The 25,570-nt window shown below is 43.5% G+C and overlaps 1 protein-coding gene across 1 annotated transcript; it reads right to left on the reverse strand.

The window, feature by feature from the left end:
- Positions 1–482: 482 nt before the first annotated feature.
- SLC25A37 (solute carrier family 25 member 37) lies at positions 483–24,757 on the reverse strand. Its single transcript, XM_073653730.1, has 4 exons — positions 24,347–24,757; positions 13,236–13,464; positions 10,650–10,706; positions 483–7,751 (listed from the first exon to the last, which is right to left on the reverse strand). The coding sequence occupies exons 1-4, from the start codon at positions 24,524–24,526 to the stop codon at positions 7,252–7,254; spliced, it is 966 nt and encodes a 321-aa protein (XP_073509831.1). The 5' UTR covers positions 24,527–24,757; the 3' UTR covers positions 483–7,251.
- Positions 24,758–25,570: the final 813 nt, after the last annotated feature.

The following is a 25,570-nucleotide window of genomic DNA, read 5'->3' on the forward strand; positions in this document are numbered from 1 at the left end:
ACTTCGCTCATGATCTAAAAGGGAATCATGATCATCACCAAGACATTTTGACATGGACACTTTAAAATTGGTAAATCAACGGTCTTAAAGGCGAAGAAAAAAAATAAAACAAAAGCAGCTATGTAAAGTGTGATTTCCAAGTCTGGCTGGAGCAGAGTTGAGCAGATGGATAAAACACGTGGTGAGACGGGGCATTTTCAGGGTAATTTTCTATCCAAACCAAAACTCTCCTTTATTTTCTAAGTACACAAACGATTTGCATGCAAATAAGCCGAGGACAGAAGAGGGCGCAAGAGTTTATTGTGACAATGTGGGAAGGAACACAACGGAGCTGTCACACGGGATATCAGCGCCACCTAGTGATCAGGAGGAGAATATGAGTAAATATAGCAAGTCAAATAAACATCCCTGATAATGGGAAGAGCGGGGTCATCGCCCTCCCAACAAATGGTGCTGAAGTAAAAACAAAAGACACTTCAACATTTCAAGAATTGGTATTTATTTTAAAGCTCCAGTGTCCAATATTAGCAGCACAAACTTTACTAATATACAAATTACAAAATTTATATATATTTTTAAAAAAAAGTATTATAGACACAGAGGAGATCACAAAGTATGAGACACGTCAGGCAGTGACGACTATACAGTGATGAGGTCAAGAATTATTAACAATGGAGAACTCCTTTAAATAAGTCATACTGCAATGTATCAAACCAGGTAAGGGACGGGGAGTAAAAATGGTAATCTATATAGTTATAGGGCTTTGTGCTATAGGGCTACATTCACATGGCTCAGATTGCAAATCCAATATGTATTTAGTACAAGGTTAGATTGATTTCTGCCCTGGATCTGCTCCATTGTGATGTACTGGGGCCAATCCTTGACTTTTCCAAGCATAATCCACGGAAAATAAATAAAAAGTTACCGGTACTTATTTTTGTGTTATACCCCCCCTCCTCCCCAACAGCAGAGCCGAAAAGTAATGCAGAGATTTACTGCTGCATGTGAACGGGGATTGCACAAACTTTACATTCCCGGGATGTGGATTGTCATCCGTTTTGATGCGGATTTCAGCACAGAATTCGCAGCCAAATCCATTTCAAATCTGATCCCATCAACACAGCCAAATGCCTCATTCAGACACCCGTCATATTTTGATGCCCATATTACGGCTGAAAAATCCCCCAGATTTCCCATAGTTCAAATGAACAAATACCTCCAATTAGAAATGTAGTATAGTTCTTCTGATTTGCCACGTTGCTCACCCCAAGTGCAGGGCATTCCAGTAGCTTAGGTATCCATTGTTACGGACCACCAGCAACAAACTAGCTAACTGCCACTATATGAGTGGTCGTAACCATGGATATGTAAGCTACTGCAATGCCCTGCACATTGGGCAAGAGACATAGGTTATCAGGAGAACTATACTACATTTCTAATTGGAGCTATTTTCTATTATTATTATTATTATTATTATTATTATTATTATTATTATTATTATTATTATTATTATTATACCTACTACATAATGGGATAGGATCTTGGAGATGGGAATACCCCTTTAAGACCCATTGTACCCAGTGTACAAAGAAATGGCAAAATTACATAATGTCTCTAGATATTACAACATAATATTTTGCAAAAAAATAAAATAAATCTCAAGCAACAGTTAAAAAAATATATTCCCAATATTAAAAAATAAATAAATATAAAACCCCACAAAAAGGCCAAAAGTGACAAATTTTCAGCTATAAGGCACATAATAAGCTTCTGATAAAAGAAACACAGCTCTGTCCTCCAACCTACAAACAGGGGCAATAAAGCTCAGGAAGGAGAAAAGTGGTTCAACTAAAAGATTAGAGACGGTACTGTTGCTTTAGTTTTTTTTTTTTTTTTTTAAATAATTTAATGTCATTATCCTCACGATCCTGAGAACAGGGACTTGTAAAGACCTGCTGGAATGGAGAATGTATGCGGTTCCATTCATCGTTTATGGGACTGTTGGAGATATACAGCACCCGGTCATCCGAGGCAGATCCATAGAGAAGTGGAGTGGTGCCACGCCTATGTATGACCACTGCTTCATTATGACGGGGCAGGTCCCCTTTTCAGGGATCAAGGGGCATCCCAAATGTCAGTCCCAACCCATATGCAGCTTATCAACGATCCTGATAGGTGGTAAAGTTGTAAGTTAAGAAACTTAAAAAAAAAAAAAAAAAAAAAAAGTCACAAGGAATGTTGTGACTACTGCAAATTTTGGACACTGCCACTTGTGGCTCCCCCCCCCATAAGGGTGAGCGTGCATGTATTTTTAATGGTAAAAAATGCTGCTGTTATGGTAAGCATTTTATCACCAATAGTAACAAGGGCTTGAACATGCTGAAATCCAACATGCCCAATCCTTCATCCACATAAATCTAAAAGGCAGCCATACACATTAAAATAGTTTTTGGACCAAAGACGGCTCAGCCATGAGCCATCTGTGACCACTCCCCCATAGACAGGAACTCCCGTTTTCTACATGAGCCCCCACCAGACTCTTCTCTGGGGAGAATAAGGCTATGTTCACACTAAGCGTTTTTTTTCTGCAGCAAAACCTGATCTCTTGGCAGGAAAGAAGCTGCATCAAAGAAGCAGGTTTTGGTGCGTTTCAGGATCTCAAAGTTCAGCTTTGCTTCCACCACAGAAGCATGAACACAGGTCACCAATGAAAGACATATGGGAAACAATATTGACCAGAATTCCAAATGTAACAGTGGGGGGGGGGTGAATTGTTCAGGAATAGTTTTTCTAAGACATTGGCAGAGCATTGAGTTTGTAGGACACTATTTATTTTCACACTATGGTCTGCCATTGAGTTGCTCAGAGATTGTTCAATTTCACACCTCCATAGGCCCCAGGTATTGTTCAATCTCACACCTTACTCAGCCAATGTTAAGACTGTACACATCACTAAATTAAATGGTCCTAATCCAAACTGCCATATCAGGTGACCAAGACAAGAGGGTAAAAATCACAAAAATAGACGAGTTTCACATACTGCTGTACTTGCTTTTTTTTTTTTCCACTAAAAACACAGCAAAACCTAATAGCTATGTTCACGTTTTTTCACCGCCCATTACTTTCAACAGGTGAAAAACGCAGAAAAAAAACGCTGAAAGAAGTGACATGCTCTATTGTACAAAATACTAATGACACAAAAACCAATGTGTGTGCATGAGATTTCTGAAATCTCAGACTTAGCTGGTACAGTAAAACGCAGCTGAAAATTTGCATAAAAAAACAGCCTAGTGTGAACATAGCCTAACAGGAACGACTGTTGAAATTCCAACTATCTGATCCTTATGTTCCCCGTCATCATCTATAAGGGCAGAGACGGGAGACCCCCCAAACATATTGGCTGATCTGCCAAATTCAATGGGATCAGCTGAACCTTAATGTGTGTGGGGAGCGGTAGATAGGCCGCCCGTCCCATCAAAATCCGCAGGTTCGCCAACTTCCATCTAAGGCTTATGGGCATTTAACCCTTACAGCCGTATTAGATCCCTGTTATACAGATCAGTAGTAAGACATAAATGCACGGCGTACTGTATACCCCCTCATCAGACACTTGCCCCTTCAAGGTCACATTACAGATCAACATATTTCCAGTACAATTTATTTTAGTAGTTGTAATTTCAGATACATAGTTCTCTAATAATCAAATATTTGCTCATCGTCCCCATAAATCCCAAAAATTAAACTTGGATGTGTGCCGCCACATGGTGCCTCCAAAAATGCCGTATTAATGAGTTATTAATAACAGGGCATGATGGAACCGGCAACATTTTCACAAGTTCACTCAGAATACAAGAAGAAAAACCTCTGTATGAGCTCAAAAGGCGTGAAGAAATGTTAAAAGCCCCGTAGAAATCTATGGGTGCCGTGTTATTCTGCCATACAGCGTGGAATATTTATGGAGCCATAATACTTCTACTATGAAAGAAGAATAGCCAGGAACAAAACTAACGGCTCAGCTTCATATATAGATCGAAAAAACTGAATATAAATAGATTTATTGACATGTCGGGGGAAAGTTAAGGTATAAAAATAAAAGATAAAAAAAACTCAAGTGTTCCTTCATACATCACTACATACAGCAGACACTCTTCGGTAGTACCAGTTTCACATTTTTTGATTAAAGGGGATTGAACACCTTTAACACCTGTCAGATTATATAGCAAAAACCTGGGGAAAGATTCCCTTTAAGGACTTTTTTTTTTTTAAAAAATAGAACAAAAAATTCTGCTACTGCAATACCATAATCAACCCCTAGATGGCAAATGCTGTATATGTAAGAGACAAAGGTCCGGAAAATGGACAAAGCAATAGATTTATTTATTTTGCAATTTTTACTCATTTTTAAAATATATTAAACTACCAATCAAGTTTCTTTCTGACTTGGGGGGGACACAAAGAACTACATTTCTCCTTTAGTGTCACTAAGGGTCCTTTACCAAGTAAACGACAGTATAGTGAGTCTATCAACATAAGTTGTCGGCTGCCCCTGGAAATAATAGCCATAGTCCAAACAGCATTCAACTTTATGTGCGCAGGGACCCCTTTAAGCAATATCACCCCCTTTTAATCCATCAGCAGCCTTGAATGATAGTGTTCGCTGTGTGTATAAATATCCCATAATGTCGCCCATTTGTACTGCAAAACATGCAGTAACCAGCAGAGGGCAGCGTTGTCACTACAGAGGTATGAAGACAGGAGGGCCGATGGTGCAGATGGGTGGGGGGGTCATGCAATGATAGTGTTAGTGGGATGCCGAAATGTTGCGATGACATTTTTAGCTTCACAGGGTGATAAATGAGCCCCTCGTAACGAGGATGATTATGATCGCTCGCAGCATGCAGGACTTTAAAGCCAATTTAGGAAGGTTAGGGAATGTAGAAAATCTCTCTACAGCAGCAGGACGCCATATAAAAGCACTATAACACCCATCGTCAGTGATCAGACACTAGATATAAAGGCTTGGCACTGAATGAAACAAAAACACTTGTTTAAAAATGAGCAGATTGCAAGTCTAAGGAAAGAAGGATCAGGCATGCTGGATCTCAATATGCCCAATCCTTTGTTCTCAAGGGGGATGAGCTGCTGTCAGAGAGGGTTGAATAAGCAGAGAGGAATAAGCAGATTCCAAAGTACATGCACGCTCTGCCGAGCTGAGGGTTCACGTGTATGGGCGAGTCACGAGGAATAGCATTCAGGGAGCTTTGGTGTCCGCCCCCCCTTTACTGACCCAACGCTTCTAATATAAAAGGTAACCACTCTGCAGGTAGATTTTTTTTTTTTTTAAAGTGTACAGCTCCTATGCAGACCTATTAGTATCCATGGTAACAGACTACAAACAAAAATTCTGCAGTCGTACAACCTTGCTTTTCAGCAAAAAGCAGCTGAGGGACATGGCCTCTCCGTGCTCAAGGGGGCTACAGCAAGCCCCTCCAGTCATCACTTGCCGTTTCCCCATCAGTAAAGTACCTTTATAGGGCAGCGCTAGCTCACAGTCCTCACCAGTCACACAGCAAAGTCTACGCCTGTAGGTCTATTCCCACACTCATTGCACCGACGTACTTAAATCTTTACTAGCCACTTTTGGAAAATCTATAAAATTGCACCCCATGTCAACGAGGCCCTATGCAACTGCCTACTCCTTGGTCCTGGGCAGACAGAAGAAATTATGGATTCAGGACTAAACTACAGATTTAGTTACCACAGATACGCATCGATCTGCGCAGGAGCTGTGGACACAAAACTGTGTGTAATAAATGCAATTTGAATGTTTCAAACTTTTTCACCCCCGCGTAGTGATCACATGACATGAATACGCTGTGCATAATAATATAAAATATATATTACACACACACACACACACACACACATTATATATATATCATACATATTACATATATACTTATATTTTCTTTAAAGAAGCACTCCTCCTCCTCCTCCTCTCAAAGTTTTTATCCTCTTAATGTATTGCAGTCATCATATTATACAGCACTGTGTACTTACAATTGCTCATTTTGCCTTTCTACCCAGATAATTGTTCTCTTTTCCCAGCATGAGTCATGCCCCTGTTCACCTCCTGACCCAGCTGCTCTGCTCCTCCCTGCTATAGACTTCTGCAGTGACTTATGACTCATGTAGGGAAAATTGACCTCCTGTTTCTACATAGAGCTTAGAAGGATTCAGCTCGTCAGTTTTTAATCAGGTGATGTCATGGACCTAATGGAAAAGAGAAGAATTAGCTGGGTAGAAAAGCAAAATGAGCAATTGTAAGTACACAGTGCTGTATAATAGGATGACTGCGATATATTAAGAGGATAAAAACTTTGATGGGAAAATGCCAATATGGGGGAGCGGGTCAGCCATCAGACAAGTTGCATTCTTTTGGCCTTCTCTTAGAATTTCCTCCTGCATAGACAAAAGCATGATCGCTGAGATGAGCCAAACGTGCTTTTTTTAATGAAAACCCCCCTTCCTGGGCTGCCAACTAAAATCAGCTTACACCAAGAGCCTGTGAAGCCCCCCATGCTGTGAAACTACACCTCCCAGCATGCTCTGACAGCTGCAAAGCCTGCTGGGACCTATACCTTCACAACCAGGGAGCCAAAAGATTTCCTCTTAATAAAGTATATGACCCCATCTTTTTATCTGCGCCGACATAACACATTCACACCTAGAATATAAACCCTGTCTTTTCCACAATTAAAAGAAGAAAAAAAAAACACATTAAAACAATTTACATTCTCTGGAATAAAATATATTCAATATATTCTCTGGAATAAAAAGTGTCGGACTTGTGCGTCTTCTTGTTCTTGGCGTTACACGACTACGAGAAATAGCATAAATAAATATATATATATATATTTCTATATATAAATTGGACTTGTGGGCAGTGATCTTGGCCGCTATAAAACTCTCTGTATAATAATATATACCTGTATGCTGTTACAGCAAAACTACAAGCCAGCATTGCTGGTCACCAGTATACACACGAGGACGAGTCGTCAGAAATCAGGAAGCTCGGAGACAAAAATGGCACTTCATCTGGTGGAGGTGACGCTGCACCAAAAACGTGGCGTCCTTCATGGCTGTAATCAAATAAATGGAATTTTCCATTTGTTTTTTTTTTCCAGATGTAAAATACCGATTCTCCATCAGCAATGGCTTCCTCTTCTGCGGCCGTGTATGTGTATATACCTATTTCTTTTTGCTCAGGAAGTACTTGAAGAACTCATACACCGACCAAGCAATGGCCGTAGAAGGCATCTGATAGATGACCCGAGCCTGCACGCCCTTGAAATACCCTCCTACCCCTCCGAGTTGGTACACCGTCCTTATGGTATTGGCCAGGCCTGAAAGATGTCCGCTGATGTTTACAGAGCTGAGGGCCATGTTCTCTTGGGTGTTTAGTAACGTCTTGCACACGTCTAGTGGGGTGGTGGCTGCAGCGGCCACGGCCCCGGCGATGGCTCCGGACACTATGTGAGAGCCGGGGTGGTACTGCCGCTGGGGGTTCAGTTGTTCTTGGGTGAACTCATATGTGATGAAGTGAATGGCTTGGAAAGGGATGTTCATGAGGAGCTGGGTGGTGTAGCTCCGATAGAAGGCCCCCACGCCTTCGGTTCTGCTCACGGTCCGGATGCAGTGCAGCATGCTCCTGTAGGGGGAGTTGTACATCTGCATCCTCTGCTTCACCACTAGTGACGGAGGAAAAAAAAAAGAAAAGAACAGATCATCAGTTATTGGAGTTTTAGCATACAATATACTTTTATGAGTAAATTTACAAGCCATGACTTTCTGCTGCAAGTCAGCAAAAAAAAGTGCAGTGCAGAGGAGTTTTTTTTTTTTCCACTGACTAAACCTGTGTGTATAAATCGCAGAGTACACTAGTTTCCTCCCTATCAGATCAGACACATCCATTCAAGTCTAAGAGTGCGCAAAAAATAAAAAAAAAGATAAAAAATAAAAAAAATCGGAAGCATACGGAGACACAGCGTAGCTTCTGATTGTTACAGATACAATTTCCTATGTTACCGAATTGCAATGTAAATGATTAATAGCCGCTGTAAGACAGATTGTATACGGATAACAGGTGATAAAGAAATCATCCCACTTTTCTGGAAGAAACTGAACGATTTTTTTTTTTCGTGTGACCCCACCCTGAGGATGACAATGAATACACCCAGCTATGGGGCCGATGCACCGAGACTTGCTTCTTGTACGCCAGTCTTGATCCAGGGAGCGCCGGAGTAACATGTACAATGCAGGAGCCATTTAATGAATCTGGCGCATCTTTCACCGTCCGTGCTGCAGTCATGGGCTAGATTGTATTTCTGTCTTAATTTCCACCATTTTTGTGGCACAAATTGTGATAAATGTGTCTGCTTGATGAATCGGCCCATATATGTCCTGAGTATTCTCAGAATGTCCCCATTATCCAAACAATATTTTTTCTACGGATTTAGCCAACAGGAGAGCTCTCCGGTCCCCGTACTAGCCCGGCCTTACATGGATGACCCTACCCTGAACTTGGTGGAAAGTGGCAATAATGTGGCGGCTGTTCGATATGGGTTATTCCCAAAATAGAATAGAATAGAATAGGATAGGATAGGATATAATTTACTGGTTGCTGGGGATTTGACCCATAAAAATTCCAAAAAACGGGGTTGTGCAGAGCCAAGTCTTGAATGTAGCGGAGGTGTACATGCTTGACCACCGCTCTATTCATTGCCGGAAATAGCGGTCTCTTAGACAATGAATGAAGTAGTGGCCAAGTGATCAGTAAGTTATCCCTTATCCTATTTTGGGAATAACCCTTTACAAGACTCCTACTTTAAGGAGTCAGGATGTAATGGCTGATCTTCTTGACATATATAGAGGGATTCTTTACATACTACTCACAGTTTAAAGTGCCTTGTGCATTTGCTGTTAGCGCTGTGGGCTTCTGCTGTAGATAGTTGTCTTACAGCCAGAAGTGACTCGTCTCGCCTCTCTCTGGCTGTAAAGAAACTCTCTGCAGCAGAAGACCATTACGCTATCTGAAATATGAAACTAGGCTTGGTCTTCCTACTCATCTGCCAGCCAAAATGTACACTTTCTATGTAAGATATGTACACCATTAGTCTGTCCGTAAAACCATCAAGGAAACTGAACTCTATACAGTAAACAGCCGACTGCAAAGGTAATGATTACAAGGCCTGTATAACTTACAACACATTATATGAGGTCCTGTAGCTTTTTCTTTTGGCAAATACTATAAAAATTGCTAAAGGCTTCCTACAAGGATATGCTGCCAATGGTTACAGTGTAGTCAGGACACTGAAACCATTACGGAAGAAACCGATTTTATTTAACCGATTGGTTTAAAGAAAAAAGTATGAATGGGTATCAAATCTTCTTCAAATCAAACCTAATCATCAGATAAGGAAAAGTGAAGCAGCCGCCTATTATACTTTGTATTGTTTGCCATCTTCAGAATCTCTACTTGCTCCAAGTGAATAATAAAACTTGTTTGTAATCCTGGATTGAAAAACAGTTATTCATTTATCTCCTCTATTCCTACGTTCACACAGCTGCAGTTTGTTGCACTGTAAGAGCATTCGCCATGGGCTCCGGGATGGGAGATTTTTGCACCCATGTTGTACATGGGCCATTACCTACACTAGGGGCTTCTCAAACCCGCCCCAGCTGCAGCACCCGCGCCCCAGCTGCAGCACCCGCGCCCCAGCTGCAGCACCCGCGCCCCAGCTGCGGCTGCGGCACCCCCGCCCCAGCTGCGGCTGCGGCACCCCCGCCCCAGCTGCGGCTGCGGCACCCCCGCCCCAGCTGCGGCACCCCCGCCCCAGCTGCAGCTGCAGCACCCCCGCCCCAGCTGCAGCTGCGGCACCCCCGCCCCAGCTGCAGCTGCAGCACCCCCGCCCCAGCTGCAGCTGCGGCACCCCCGCCCCAGCTGCAGCTGCGGCACCCCCGCCCCAGATGCGGCACCCCCGCCCCAGCTGCAGCACCGGACAGCATGTTCCCACATGAATAATCTGAGTCATGTTCTGGATCAGCAGGACTGTCCATAATCAGACCGCTGTGCCCCGACTGACCAACATGAACATACAGACTTATATATGCCTGTAGGTTTGGGTTAGGTGACCTGCGGTCAATCCATGCACTGAGGTCTGGAATCGGCCGTCTGAACATAGCCTAATATGAAAGACATTTTTCTCCCAACATGCTCCATTGAGGAGAGTCAGGACACCCGCGCACACTTAGGATGGTTGGCCGGTCTAGCCAAATTCAATGGGTTTGATCAATCATGCTCCTGCATGCTTAAGTTAGGCGAGTGTGCATACATGTTCCATAATAGGATGGGAGTAAAACATCTCAGATGGCGGCTTATGGGAAGGAATGAACCACAATAGTAGTTTTCCTTATATAGTGATTCAGCATTATTTAGAGCGAGGACTACAGACCAAGATTTGGGGGGGGGGGGAACAGATTTAAAATGGATAAAATAATCGAGAAGTAAGAAAAAAAAAAAAACAAGAAAAGAAGATGGGTCCAAGAGCCGGAGTGTTAGCACACAGGCAGAGGGAAAAGTACAGTACCTTCCGCCGGGTTCATGACGGCATCGTGCAGCACTGTTGCCAGACTTCCTGCCACCCCTGCAGACAAATGAAGAATTAGTCAGATGGCAAATGTGATGTTACAAGAACAAAGACAAGAAATGGTTATTTTTATAAAAATGGGAACAAAATTCTGTGCAGATGAATTTCTGACTTTATAGCAGCTTGTGCTCAGGTTTTCCCTTTCAAAGCGCTAAATCCACTGCACAGACTATGGCTGGCCACACTCCGTACATACAGCTGCTTCTCACTAAATTAGAAGATCATCAATAGGTTAATTTATTTCAGTTCTTCAATACAAAAAGTGAAACTCATTATATAGAGTCATTACATACAGAGTGATCTATTTCAAGTGTTTATTTCTGTTAATGTTGATGATTATGGCTTACAGCCAATGAAAACACAAAAGTCATTATCTCAGTAAATTAGAATACTTTATAACAACAGCTTGAAAAATGATTTTAAAATCAGAAATGTCCTACTGAGATGTATGTTCAGTAAATGCCCTCAATACTTGGTCGGCTCCTTTTGCATCAATTACTGCATCAATGCGGCGTGGCATGGAGGCGATCAGCCTGTGGCTCTGCTGAGGTGTTATGGAAGCCCAGGTTGCTTTGATAGCAGCCTTCAGCTCGTCTGCATTGTTGGGTCTGGTGTCTCTCATCTTCCTCTTGACAATACTCCATAGATTCTCTATAATAGATTCTCTAAGGGGTTAAGGTCAGGCGAGTTTGCTGTCAATCAAGCACAGTGATACTGTTGTTTATAAACCAGGTATTGGTACTTTTGGCAGTGTGGACAGGGGCCAAGTCCTGCTGGAGAATGACATTTCCATCTCCAAAAAGCTTGTCAGCAGAGGGAAGCATGAAGTGCTGTAAAATGTCCTGGTAGACGGCTGCGCTGACTTTGGTCTTGATAAAACACAGTGGACCTACACCAGCAGATGACATGGCTCCCCAAACCATCACTGATTGTGGAAACTTCACACTAGACCTCCAGCAGCTTGGATTGTGGCCTCTCCACTCTTCCTCCAGACTCTGGGACCTTGATTTCCAAATGAAATGCAAAATTTACTTTCATCTGAAAACAACACCTTGGACCACTGAGAACAGTCCAGGTCTTTTTCTCCTTGGTCCAGGTAAGACGCTTCTGGCGTTGTCTATTGGTGATGAGTGGCCTGACACAAGGAATGCGACACTTGTAGCCCATGTCCTGGATACGTCTGTGTGTGGTGGCTCTTGAAGCAATGACTCCAGCAGCAGTCCACTCCTTGTAAATCTCCCCCAATTTTTGAATGGCCTTTTCTTAACAATCCTTTCAAGGCTGCGGTTATCCCGGTTGCTTGTGCACCTTTTTCTACCACACTTGTTCCTTCCACTCAACTTTCCGTTAATATGCTTGGATACAGCACTCTGTGAACAGCCAGCTTCTTTAGCAATGATCTTTTGTGGCTTACCCTCCTTGTGGAGTGTGTCAATGACTGCCTTCTGGACATCTGTCAAGTCAGCAGTCTTCCCCATGATTGTGGAGCCTACCGAAACAGACTAAGGGACCTTTCTAAACGCTTCGGAAGCCTTTGCAGGTGTTTTTTGTTAATTATTCTAATTTACTGAGATAATGACTTTTGTGTTTTCATTGGCTGTAAGCCATAATCATCAACATTAACAGAAATAAACACTTGAAATAGATCACTCTGTGTGTAATGACTCTATATAATATAGGAATTTCACTGTTTGGATTAAATAACTGAAATAAAATTAACTTTTTGATGATATTCTAGTCTAGTGAGAAGCACTTGTACATGTCAGCCACATGGCCGGCAGCGGTCCCTCCCTTGCCCCATACATATGCACACTAGGCTTGGATGAGCGTGGCCTGGAGCCAGAAAAGCACAACTCCTTATCCTGTGTAGTGGCCGTTCTCAGGTGTTGCAGATCAGCTCTTACTGAAGCAAATAAGAACTGATCTGCAGGACCCAGGAGCGGCCACTACACTGAGCACAGAAGGGCTGGTTTTCACAATTTGTTACATCCAGCAGCTAATTGACGCAATATCAGCCAAGTGGTGGTGGGTGCCAGGTTTTAGACCCCCACTGATATGATATTGAATGTCATCGATATCAAAATAGTGGACAATCCCTTTAAGAGAGAACATTCTCACTACTAGCTGTTACCACTAGAGGGAGCTTACACAGTTTGCACCATGTTCCTAAGCTCTTCATAGTGGCAGCCGTGTCTCTTGCTGTCAGGCATGGAGATGTGACCTCTGTCTATTCATTTCTCTGAAAGCCCCCATAGAAATGAATCGATAGTGCCATGAGTGCATGGAGGAGGAGGGGGGGGGGGGCTTCATCTATAAGACCTTTTAAACCAAAAACAATTAGCGAAAGGATCTCGTGATCATTTCCATGATCCACACAACTGTCGGGGAAGAACCTTGCTATCGTTTCAAAGCAAGAACCCTTAAAGGGGACTAGCCAGACAGGGAGAAACCTGTCATTGCCAGCAGTCAGGCAGAAACCGCCAAAGACCCGCCAGTCGTCCATATGGGGTTGGATGGGGACTTTACCATTAGCCACGTGGCTGTTGCCCACATGATTAATCATGCCTCCTATAGTGGTCTTCATTTTCTCATAGCAGGCGAAGTACAGCGCGTGTGCCGGCCCAGCTCCCAGCACGGTCACATTGATTCCTCGCAAGGGGGTCAGCAGCCCTTCACTGCGGATCATCTTCCTCAGCGCCTCCATGACTCCCCGGTACTGAGCGTTGGGGTCGGGCTGCAAGCTCTGCATTCTGGTCTGAAAAATGAAATGGACAAAGATTAGAGGCTTAAACAGGGTCTGGACATTAGGTTTTAGGTGTCAGACGGCAGCATTTTTACCATTCTCCACAATCTTATGTCTATTATGCAAACAAAGGGCCAGATTCATCTGTTGTACTTTTTTTTTTTTTTGGTCTTCATTGATTTTTTTGTGTGCCAAATTCGCTAAAATGGCGAACGTGGGTTCATGAATTTTGCACAAAAAATAATAATAATAATAATAATACTCTTTAGTTCAAAAATTCACATGTTCTTCTAAATGTAGCAAGATTTGCATTAACATTGCAAATGCTCATAAGATCACTCTAGGTGGGGGGAATGGAGAACATCTGCAGCAAAAATGTGACAACTTTTAAAGAGTAACCATTGTTTTCAATTTTATTTTATAAATCAATAGTGCACATGAAAATAAGAAACTTTGTAATATATCAGATCAGAGAAGTCTGCGATCTCCTGGACTGATCGTTCATTCTCAATTCACAGGTGAAATCTGTATTCAGTGAAAACAGACTTTCCCATTACTGAGAGAGATGACAGTTGGTGCTGATAAGATTCTACGTAGATTGGAAGAGGGAGGAGCTAGAGGCAGAGCTCCTCCCCCTGCATAGAATCTTATCAGCACCAACTGTAATCTCCTATCTTAGTGATGTAACATTCTGTATTCACTGAAAATAGCTTTTACCCAGGAATTGTGACAATGAATTATCAGTCCAGGAGGAGAAAGAAGCAGATTTCTCTGATAAGATATATTACAAAGTTTCTCGTGTACTAATGATTTATGTAAAAAATATATATATATATATTGAAATAATTCTAAGATTAAAAAGCTTCAAACCCACCTAAAATTATGAACAAGAGAAAAAAAAATGGGGAGAAAACACATAAAATGGACTATAAAACGAAAAAAAAAAAAGAATAAAAGCACAAATGAAAAAAAGACTTAAACCATCAAGAACTAAAAGCAACAGTGGGTGTAAAAGTCTGATCTTTTCTTTCCCTGAGATAAGCAGCACCGAGACACCCGATTGTCGCTTATCCCCCAATTAAAATACCATGAGTGTTCAGCCCCAGGAGCATGGTATAACGGCTGGCAAACATCCAACTAATGTCTAATGGGATTACGAGTCGAGGCGATAAAACTCTGAACCTTGTGTATTATGCAAACCAGATTACACAACCCTAGTGAAAATAATGAATCTGAGATCTAAGGGTAAAGCGAGCACATCAGCGCCACCTCAACACACACGGGGTCACCGGGAGGAAAGCTTCCTGCTCCCGGGCATGTACATACTTGAGGGGTTTTGTAAAAGCATCCGCTAAAGACTGGCACAGAAAGTGACAGCTGGTGGGAAAACAACCTGGGTGTGCCAGGCAATTCCTTTCCACCAGTGACACCCCGCTGGCTGGGTTCCCTGGATGGCAGAAATGCTGGCCTGGAATGGATATCCCGACCTCTGTAGCTTCCATATCTGCCCTCTTCGGTGCCGGCTGCCCATAGACACTGCTGGTAATGGCACTTGTGTCCTGTTTATGGATCCACAAGGCGCTGGAGCACTCCAAGCTGTAGGGATGGAGACTCTAATGCTAGAGATGGTCCCGGATCATAAATAAGACCGGTCTGTACTCCAGCCTTGATGAAGAGTCTGCTGGAACAAGATCCAACAAATTCATTACTAATGCATTTGGTGCATCTCTTAGCTGCTGTGCACCACTGCAAGTAATGTACTCCAGTCTGTCGAATTTAGTCCCACTTTTATTTTTTGCCACTTTTGGAGTTTTTCCAACCAGATCAACTTTTTTTTTTTTTTTTTAATAGTGTAGTGTATAGAGTTTAGCCAGGACAGAGGGTGTCCGAGAGCAGCCAACAAATACATTTACACATACATATATATATGCCACCGTTGATCCCCTAGCCTCGAGATCACTGCTCGCTGTCAGTGTAAAACTTCAGACAAAAATTTGTCCTGGACACGTGATGAGATGACGGACACACCGAGCAGCCATGAATTATGTCACCGAGTGTCATACATTGGGGAAATCTAAAGATAACGAACACTATATATAACCACGAGACCACGACCTTCATGACAATGACATCGGAGGAGCTTTACATACGACCCAAAGGACATAAAAAGCTACAGACCTACTATTCAGCCTCTCCATGCCGACACTCAAATGAACCTGCTCCAAAAGTCTATGGAAGTCAAAGCCGCTGCAGAGACAATTTTTGCACAATGTAGTCATGTTCCTCCTTACTTCAGATGTGCAGAAAGCTGGTAATCTTACATTTACATGGTGTCACGTCCCTCCGCTGATGAACAGGCAGAGGAGAAGCAGCGCGATTGTTGGGCAATTCTCCCTGATGTAAAAACTAGATCTGGTTGTGTAAAGTGCCCATCGGCACTCACATGAGGTTGCGTCGCTCCTTCCTCATCCTCTTCTTTTGCAAGAACTTCATTATAAATACACTGCTAAAAAAAGTGCTGGAGACACTTGCAGGTCACAGTATAACCTCAAGACAATAAACCTCAGGGATATGGCTCTGTGCAGTGAGGAAGCAGAAGCCATTGTGGGTCCATTCCACCTGAATTTGGTGCCAATGAAAATGACAACAGGAGCACAGGAGAGTTACAGAGAGACAACCCCCAAAAAGGGACTGTTTTTCAGGTGGTGGCACACACAATTATTCCCTCCTTATCCTTTCTAGCTGATTCTTCTCTCGTTTTGGATGTTGGTGGTGTCCTTGTCACTGGTGGCATAAGGTGCCACCCATTCGGGTTGCACAGGTCATCCAGTTCCTCCAGGATGGCACCGCTGCAAGGTTTGCTTGGTCTCTCGGGACAGGGTCAAGAGCTTCCAGCAGATACCAGGACACAAGAAGATCTGGACAGGACCCCAGAAGGGCGTCAACCCAGCAGCAGAAGAATCACCTCCATTGTGCGAGGAGAAACAGGAAAAGCACAGCCAAAGACTTAGAAAATGACTTCCAGCAGCTATTAACGTGCAGGTTCCTGACCAAACTGTCAGAAACATGCTATAGGAGGGTGGCATGAAGGCCTGGCTTCCAGTGGTGGGACCTCAGCTCAAGGTCCCGCACCATGAAGCTCAATTGGCCTGAGACCATCAGAATTAGCCCCAAAAAAAAAAAAAAAACACTTGTGAGGTCATTATAACATGTTAGAAGGTGCGTTTGTTGAGTATCTTGTTTGTGCTCTTTAGGCTCAATTAGGACACCCATGAAACATAGTCAATGTATGGACCATGATCTACGGGACTGGTCGTGGGCCAAATGCATATATGAGGCGGTGGAGTGCGGGTCAGGAGACCTGAGGCCGGTCCGGACATCCCGGTCTGTACATGGACCACGTGTCTTGTCTAAGTTCGGACTAAGCCCGTGTTCAGATGAGCGATTGCAAAACAGTCTTTTGTTCTAGATTAGAAACTGATTATTTTTTCATCCGCATGGTATCAACAATTAAATAAAGGGTCAAATACAATTAAACATAGAAAACTACTGTATCTGTGAAAGCCGCATGACACACAGATGGTGACCGTATGTTATCCAGTTTTGTACACCCGTTGGCTTGCGAGGTTTTTTTTTTTTTTAAAACACGCCGACCATCGGTCCGTGTGTCGAACCGTTCATGTCAATTCCACCTTTGCATTGGTCAGTGTCCAGTCCTGTAGGCTAGCCATTTTGGCTACAGGCAGAACACGGACCAATACGCTTGTCTGAACAAGTCCTTAGACTGCATTTGCCTCGGCCGAGTGTAGAAAAACGCAGAGAGCGTACATCACTTTCTCTTTTTCCGACGATCAGCTGAGCTGTGGGGGGGCACAAGGCTCAGCTGAATGCTTATGGCCCCTGGTTATAGTAATTAATGGGGGATTCAGGAGGATCCCCACTGATCAAAACATCTAACTTGTTGCTAAAAGCTTAGTTACCTTTGAATCAGATTCTCATCTTGGATATCTATATCATATCCATCACTCCACATATTGGAAAAAAAATGGGGGTCTCCAGGCAAGTGGGCGATAGCGATAGAAAGCCGCTACATCTGGCTCTGCTACACCTGCCCCACAGCGATACCATGTCACAACGTTCATCAGCACACGCCAGGAATGACATAGCACTTTTACCTCTGCCCTTCAGCCAAACAGACTGGGTGGGGAGTTATACAAGCCTTTAGCAAGATCCTGATATTAGGCCTTTCTGAGTCCAGCCCTGGCTGTGCCGCCGAGCCGCTCGTGTGCTGCATAAACTGCACGTTTTATGAACTCTCTGTGAATGTTACCACTAAATAAGAGGCGCCTGCCAGCGCTGGTTAATGTGCCGTGCCGCCACGTAATGATGCTTTCCCTGCTCACTACACTAATCTCCAGAGTAATTCTGGAAATCCTCTGCATTACAAGACATTGCTGCTCACCACAAGACTTCAAGGAAGTTTTGGGATTTCGAAAGAGCTGGCATCTTGTACGACTGCCAGAAAAAGTGCTCATTTTCTAATGCCACTTCCCAGTACAAGAATATACAAGCTCACGAGTCGCCCTATCCCCAGAGGGTGAAACGTTCCCCATTACTTCACTATCCGGTTGTGGGGACGCAACAAACCTAAGGCCATTAATAAACTCCTGTCATTTAGAGTTTCTAGACCGGCCAGCGAGAGATGGTCCTGCACTATTCCATGGTCAGCGCGAGAGCCAGAGCCAGAGCGAGACCGTGGCCAAAAGAAGGCCCTTCCCATTAAGAGAACAGCAAAGAGCAGTCCCCAGCCAGCAAGAGAGATAGCGAGAAAGAACATGGCGCAGAGCATGCCCTTCCATTTAAGCTATCTGAAGAATATATCCTACATCCAGTGCCTTGGATACGTCTTAATGGAACATACTAACTGGGTCACAGTTAACAGTGGGGTAGCACAGGGGTCAGTATTGGGTCCTTTTCTTGTTAACAAATTTATTACTGATCTTGTAGTTGTAGAGGGCATACAGAGTAGATTTTTCATATTTGTAGATGATACTAAACTCTACAAGGTAATAAACACTAGAGGAAGATAATTTAAAATTACAGAGGGATTTAAGCTGGATGTTTGGGCTGAGAAAATTGAAATTTAATGTAGATAAATGGAAGGTCTACAACTTGGGCCGAGAAAATAAAATGTATAATTATTTACTAAATGGTAAAATTGTCACTGCAAGAGGACTTCGATATATTGGTGGACAGCAAACTCAACTTTAGTGAGCAATGCCAGGCAGGTACTGCCAAGACACACAAAATAATTGGATGCAATGATGGCGGCCTAGATGCTCTTGACAAGAGTAATTGTTGGAGCACTAGTGACTTGTATAGAGGCAAAACGGAGTACAATTTTGGGCTCTAGTATAAAAAGGACATAGCTGAACTAGAGTGGGTGCAGAGGAGAGCGACCAAGGTTATTAAAGGAATGGGTGGACTGCAATACCAAGACAGGTTATCAAACTTGGGGGTTATTCAGATTGGAAAAGCGAAGGCTTAAGGCCCCGTCACACTAAGCGAGATCACTGCTGAGTCACAAGTTCTGTGACGTAACAGCGACCTCAGCAGCGATCTCGCTACGTTTGACACTTAGCAGCGACCAGGCCCCTGCTGTGAGATCGCTGGTCGTGTCGGAATGGTCTGGACATTTCTTTGATCGTTGAGGCCCCGCTGGGTAGCATGCATCGCTGTGTTTGACACCTTACCAACGACCTTGCTCACGACTCAGACACAGAAACACATAGGCGTGCATTGTTATACAGGTCGCCGTATCGTTGCTGTGTCATTGGGAAGATCTGACTGTTTGACATCTCACCAGCGACAACATAGCGACGCAGCAACGATCCCTGACAGGTCGTATCGTTGTCAGGATCGCTGCAGCGTCGCTTAGTGTGACGGGGCCTTTAGGCCATGTTCACACACGTTGTGTTTTGCTGCGTATTTTGCAGCAGATTTCTATGGAAATTTTCAGCTGCGTCTTGCAGTACCAGCAAAGTCTATGAGAAACCAGAATTCTCTGGTCACACACGTTGCTTTTTGTTTGCTGCGTATTTTCTGCCTTGCTTGCGTATTTGGAAAATAGAGCATGTCACTTCTTTCAGCATTTTTTCACCATAGGAAGTAACGGGTGGTGCAAAAAACGCAACAAAACCTGTGTTTTCCTGCCAGAGAAAAGTTAGCAGAAGAAAAAAAAAAAAAAAAACACAACGTGTGTGAACATAGCCTAAGGGACGATCTTATTACAATGTACAAATATAGGAGGGGACAGTACAGAGATCATTCTAATGATCTTTTTACAGCTGGCCTGAGGTGGGGACAAGGAGGCATCATCTATGTCTGGAGGAAAGAAGGTTTCATCATAATCACAGAGGCAGATTCTTTACTGTAAGAGCGGTGAGATTATGGGACTCTCTGCCACAGGATGGTGTAATAGTTGATTCACTACTATATAAAAAAAAAATAAAAATACAAGCAGGGCCTGGATGCCCTTCTTGAAAAATGTAATATTACAGGTTATGGGTACCAGATTCTATGATGGGACGTTGACCAAGGGAACTAGTCTGATTGCCGTTTGGAGTCGGGAAGGAATATTTTCCCTAATAATCAGGGTCCCAAAATCCATTGTTTGAATGAAGTATGAGCTGCAGCACTCACAATCCTTGGATGTCCGAGGGAGGCATGAGCGCTGCAACTCAGAGGTCGATGATGGACTGCAGCGGTCAAATGGCATAACAATATCATGAGAGTGCTGGGAGACAGCACTGACATCGCAGGAATCGGTGAGCAGAAGTTTTTTTTCTCATACTTTGGGAACTACAACTGTTAAGAAAGGGATTGTCAAAGTAGTGGGCAACCCTTTCATTGGAGAAGTGGTCTCACATGCTCACTAAGGCTTCATTCACACAGAGGACTTTGGGATCTGCTTTCCTTTGACAGTTGAGGATCTCAAGGAGCATCCATTTATCACCTATTGGATAATGCCTGTGAAGCGCAGTGGAATTAATGGCGCTATATGAGTAAAATAAAATATTAAGAAAAATATAGAGAAAATATTACTTCAGGTTTTTTTGACATAAGAGAAATAAAACAGAGCTGGATCCATCAGAGCAACAGCGCCGCAATGTCCTCACTAACCATAATGGGGTTTTCTGGGTTTCCTGCATGGGATATATACACATATATACAGTGGCGACTAAAAGTTTTGCATTTTTTTTTTTTTTTTTTTAAAGTGTGATCACTTCTATCTGGTTGATGTGATGCCATTTCACTAGTGATTTTAGTTACCAGGAAGCAAAATTGTGTTTGACGTAGTTTTATCCCTTTATGTGTTAGTTTTCAATGTTTGCTGGGCCAAATGTTTTGCATACTTTGTCATGGGTAGTCAAATTTTGCCTAAATTTTTATTTATTTTTTTTTTTTTGTGTGTTTTTAGGTTAAAACATGGCAAATACAAAGCCAAATTAATAAGCTTCCTGACATCTGGTGATAATTCTGATAGTGAAGTCAGGCAAAAGCCAAAAAGACAGCTATGGAATTCACCTGTTCTCAGAGTCAAGTGTCACGTATATTAAAGAAAGAAATAGAAGGCTATGGAACAGCTGACAAACCTAGAAGTGGACGACCACGGAAAACTTCCTCCAGAGTCGATCACATTATTAAGAAAAAGTCAGTATCTGATGTCCATAAAAGTGCTGGACAGATTTCACACGAAATGAAGGAAGAATATGGGGTCAAAGTGAGTCGCCAAACTGTGGTGCGACGGCTAAGAGCAGTAGGGCTGAATGCACGAGGTCCAGTCAAGAAGCCTTTCATCTCTGCAAAGAACCAGAAGGTCCGACTTGAGATTGCCAGGGACCACAGCCAATGGAAAGAGACAGATTGGTCTAAGGTGTTGTGGTCGGATGAATCCAAGTTCAGTCTGTTTGTTAGTGACGGTAAGCACTATATATACCGCCCAATTGGAAAACGTAATGATGTAATGTACCAAACCACCTACAGTGAAACATGGTGGTGGCATTGTCATGGTGCATTGTCATGGTTTGGGGCTGCTTTTCTGTATCTGCCATTGGCCCTCTGAATAGAATTGATGGAAATATGAATGCTACCATGTACAAGGATATACTGGAGAATGTAATGCAGCCACACAGTAAAACCAAAGTAGGCAGGGGACGGAAATTCCAGCAAGGCAATAATCCTAAGCAAGCATCCAATTTAGTCAAAAATTGGTTAGAAAGAAAAATGTTCGCCTGTTACAATGGCCAAGCCAATCCCCTGATTTACACCCTATAGAGCAGGGTTCCCCAACTCCAGTCCTCAAGGCCCACCAACAGGTCATGTTTTCAGGATTTCCTTAGTATTGCACAGGTGATAATTCCATCATCAGCACAGGCAATAGTTACATCACCTGTGCAATACTAAGGAAATCCTGAAAACATGACCTGTTGGTGGGCCTTGAGGACTGGAGTTGGGGAACCCTGCTATAGAGCACCTTTGGGGTGAGTTAGGGCGACGAGTTGGGGCCCGGACCCAGAGCAATAAAGAAGAATTGTTTGCAGATTTGCACATGGAATGGAGCAAGATCCCTCAAGATATCTTGAATACCCGAGTGGCTTCAATGCCCCGTCGGTGCAGTGCAGTAATTAAAGCAAGAGGTTATGCTACAAAATACTAAGTTATGGCATTGTAAGCAATGAATTACTCTCTATGTTGTGATCAATAAATAGTAGATGCAAAACTTTTGGCAGTCAGTTTTCTTTAATTAAATGACCAAACCTATAATCAAAAGCATTTTAGTGAAAATTAAGGTCTTGTACGATGTCAACTTCATGCACTTTCAATTCATCACCAGGGAAATGGTGTCACAACAACCAGACAGAAGTAATCACACTTTTAAAAAAATGCAAAACTTTTGGTCGACACTGTATATATATATACACATAAAAATGGTACAAAAGCCATAACGATTTTGGAGCAAACATAAAAAATGCCTAAAACCAAACTTTTACCGCATAAAAAAAAAAAAGGATGAAATTGGAGCTCAAGTCTTGAAAATATAAAACTTTAAATGGACAAAGCTAGAATTTTAAATTGAGAATAAAAAGTTCTCCATGTCTTCTTTATGTACATCACCAGTACGACACAAGGGCATCACCCACGTACTACACAGAACATATGTACCCCCCTTACCGATATACTAAATCACTACCCCCTCCCCAGCTCTACACGTGCAGAACTGACCCCTTTATAGATGACACCGAGTGTACAGGACAGATAAGGACAAAGATCAGCAGCGAGGGAGGGGGCACAGCCATGACCTACAGCCTACAAGGCAAACGTCACACCAGCCTTTACAATGCCGGCACCGCTCCGAGCACGGTGGATATAGTCACTCTGTAAAAAAAAGTTATAGGCAAAGGATTTCTTAATGCATTCAGATCCCTACATTGAGGCACATTTTGGGGGAACAAGAATTCAGATTCTGACCCATCAGAATGTGGTAGTTTCCCGTTACACAATGTACTATTAAAACATGTCATGAGTTATGTGCCATCCTGGTTGTGCATCTGTTCCGGCACTTATCGCTTCCACAAGCGACGTGAAGGCCCCCATATTGGTACTCCAGTCGAGCCTAGCAAGAGGAGACTTTGTTATATACTGCAATATGGGGGTACTACACCATACAATACAGGCAATCAGACCATTGCAGACCCAAGACCCCTAATGAGATAAAAAAAAAAATATTAGTGTAAAGTAGGAACAACATTTTTTAAAACTATATAAAAGTTAAAATCACTCCCCATATTTGGCATCTCTGTTTCTGTAAGAAGGAACAAGGTGAAGAGGAAGATCAGAAACCTGATGGTGTAATACTATGAAGATAATGGCGGAGAAGACCCTGGTGGATCTATCTTCCTACAGATCATTCATCCATCAAGTCGCCCTGGCTCAAGATCGAGCCGAAGACCATTAAATAAATAGTTTCTGTAAGAGTCTCAGCAAAATATGAAAAGGAAAAACACTGAAAAAAAAAAATACAGAACAGCCTTTTTTTTGGGGGGGTCACCACACCTCCCATCCAAAAAATGCAATACAAAATCTAATAAAACATTAAAATATATCTCAAATGGTACCGATAAGAACTCCAGATCGCCAAGCAGAAAACAAGCCCGGATAGGCTCAACTACTGACCAAAAAAAAATAAAAGTTATGGGTCTTGGAACAAAAAGGAGGAAAAAACTAAAAAGTACAAAAAAAAATAAACTGACTGCACCTTATATGGGTTATAGGTTTTTTTTCCCATAAAAGAAATGTGTTAAGATGTGTCCAAGCAAAGAAGTGGTGGCAGTGGGTACTCACTGCCCAGCATGGTGTATGGAAAGTACGGCTTATTCATACACATCCGTGGACCCCCACACACACACATCCGTGGACTGTAAAGCCACCCTGGTTGCCCCCAACCTCTGTGTTTCCGAAGATCACCCACCGGCAGACGCGGACCCCTTACCATATAGTGGTGCTCTCCAAGCTGTGGCTCACTTGATATTTTGACACTACAACTCCCAGCATGCCCTGCCAGCTTCAGACATGAATAGCATGCTGGGAGTTGTAGGGTTACAAGCCACAGGTCACCAGTAGCCCCCATCACTGGCTATCAGTGATCTGCCCAGCACTGGTTATGGGGGGTGGTTACTGGTCACTCTGTGGGGGTCCTGAGAGGAAACACAGTAGGTGATGTGCAGTGAGGTGCCAGCCAGCCGCCCATCACTGTCCTGTCACAGCCATGCCATGCTCCATGCACAGCGCCATGACACCTGTCACACGGCCCCGCCCCCTCCCGGGCTCTCACCTTGACAGAGTCCACCGGATACATGACTGTGTGCTCCAGAATCCCAGCCACAGCCCCGGCCGTCATGTGCGTCAGCGGAGAGACTCCCTCCGGTAAGCTCTCGTAGTCGTCACCATCGCCCGGCAAGGCGGGAACTCCCTCCCTTGCTTCCATTGAGAGACCGGGGCTTCGTAGCTCCATGGAGTTGACAAACACACGAGAGCAGACCCCTCCCCTCTGAGTGTAGCGAGCAGGCCAAGCTCTGCCCGCTGACTGAAGCCAAAACTCTCACTCTCCAGCCTACTAGTTCCCCATGACGTCACGGAGAGGGCGGGGCTACCTGTTGGTCCGCGACCCTCAGCCGCAGCGTCCTCTCTCTACCTTGGAGACCGGAGTGAAGGGAGTTCCTGATTGGCTCTTGTAAAGTTACAACTTTTACTCTTGCCACGCCCACTCTGGTAAGGGCACGAGCGTGTCACGTGAGCACAGCCTGGGATGGAATGCGGGAGAGATCAGAAAACTCGTTTTCGCTTTAGAGGTGTGGAGGCTCCATAATAATGATTACAATATGCCCCGCCCACTACCACACCCCTAACAACCAGGCATTGTAGTAGTACCTTTTAAAGGGATATTCTCCCTTTAAGATTTAGAGGGGACGGACAGGTTAAATAATAAACTTGTAAGCTGCAAATACACTTTCCTCATTCTATTTCTGTCACCGTCGGACCCCCGCCATGTCTGTCTTTACACGATTCATTCGGAGAACGTCATATAAATGAACAATTATGGGGGCTGTCACTGGCTCTGGGGACGTCCTGGCGGCAGTATAGTGACCAGGCTGTCATTACGCCCCAAAAGCTCCTTCGCCCGTTCTGTGGCTACAAATCTGATGCGACGTTGTAAGCAGAGAACCATTCAGATCAATGACCTGATGCAGCGGCGTCGCCATCACCAGGCTTCCTCCATGCCAGCCCCAGAACCCCAAATGTACTTTTTTCTAGTATCTATTCAAAATGTTCCCAAAAAGTAGTGGATAGATGGATGGCAAAATGACTGCAGGATCCGACTACACAGGGTATATCTGTTACCATGGAGACACATAGCTCCACACAGGGTCTGTAGACATAAAACGATAGGACATTTTGAAACATTATACTGTATGTCCACTTTTAAGGGATCCTCCAAAGACCTGGTGGGCACAGGAGCGTCGGTGCAGCAGGCAGGTGAGACCCACAGGAGACAGGT

The sequence above is a fragment of the Phyllobates terribilis genome, unplaced genomic scaffold, assembly GCF_046119375.1.
Source record: "Phyllobates terribilis strain yellow unplaced genomic scaffold, ASM4611937v1 Scaffold_11__3_contigs__length_659146591, whole genome shotgun sequence".
NCBI lineage: Eukaryota > Metazoa > Chordata > Amphibia > Anura > Dendrobatidae > Phyllobates > Phyllobates terribilis.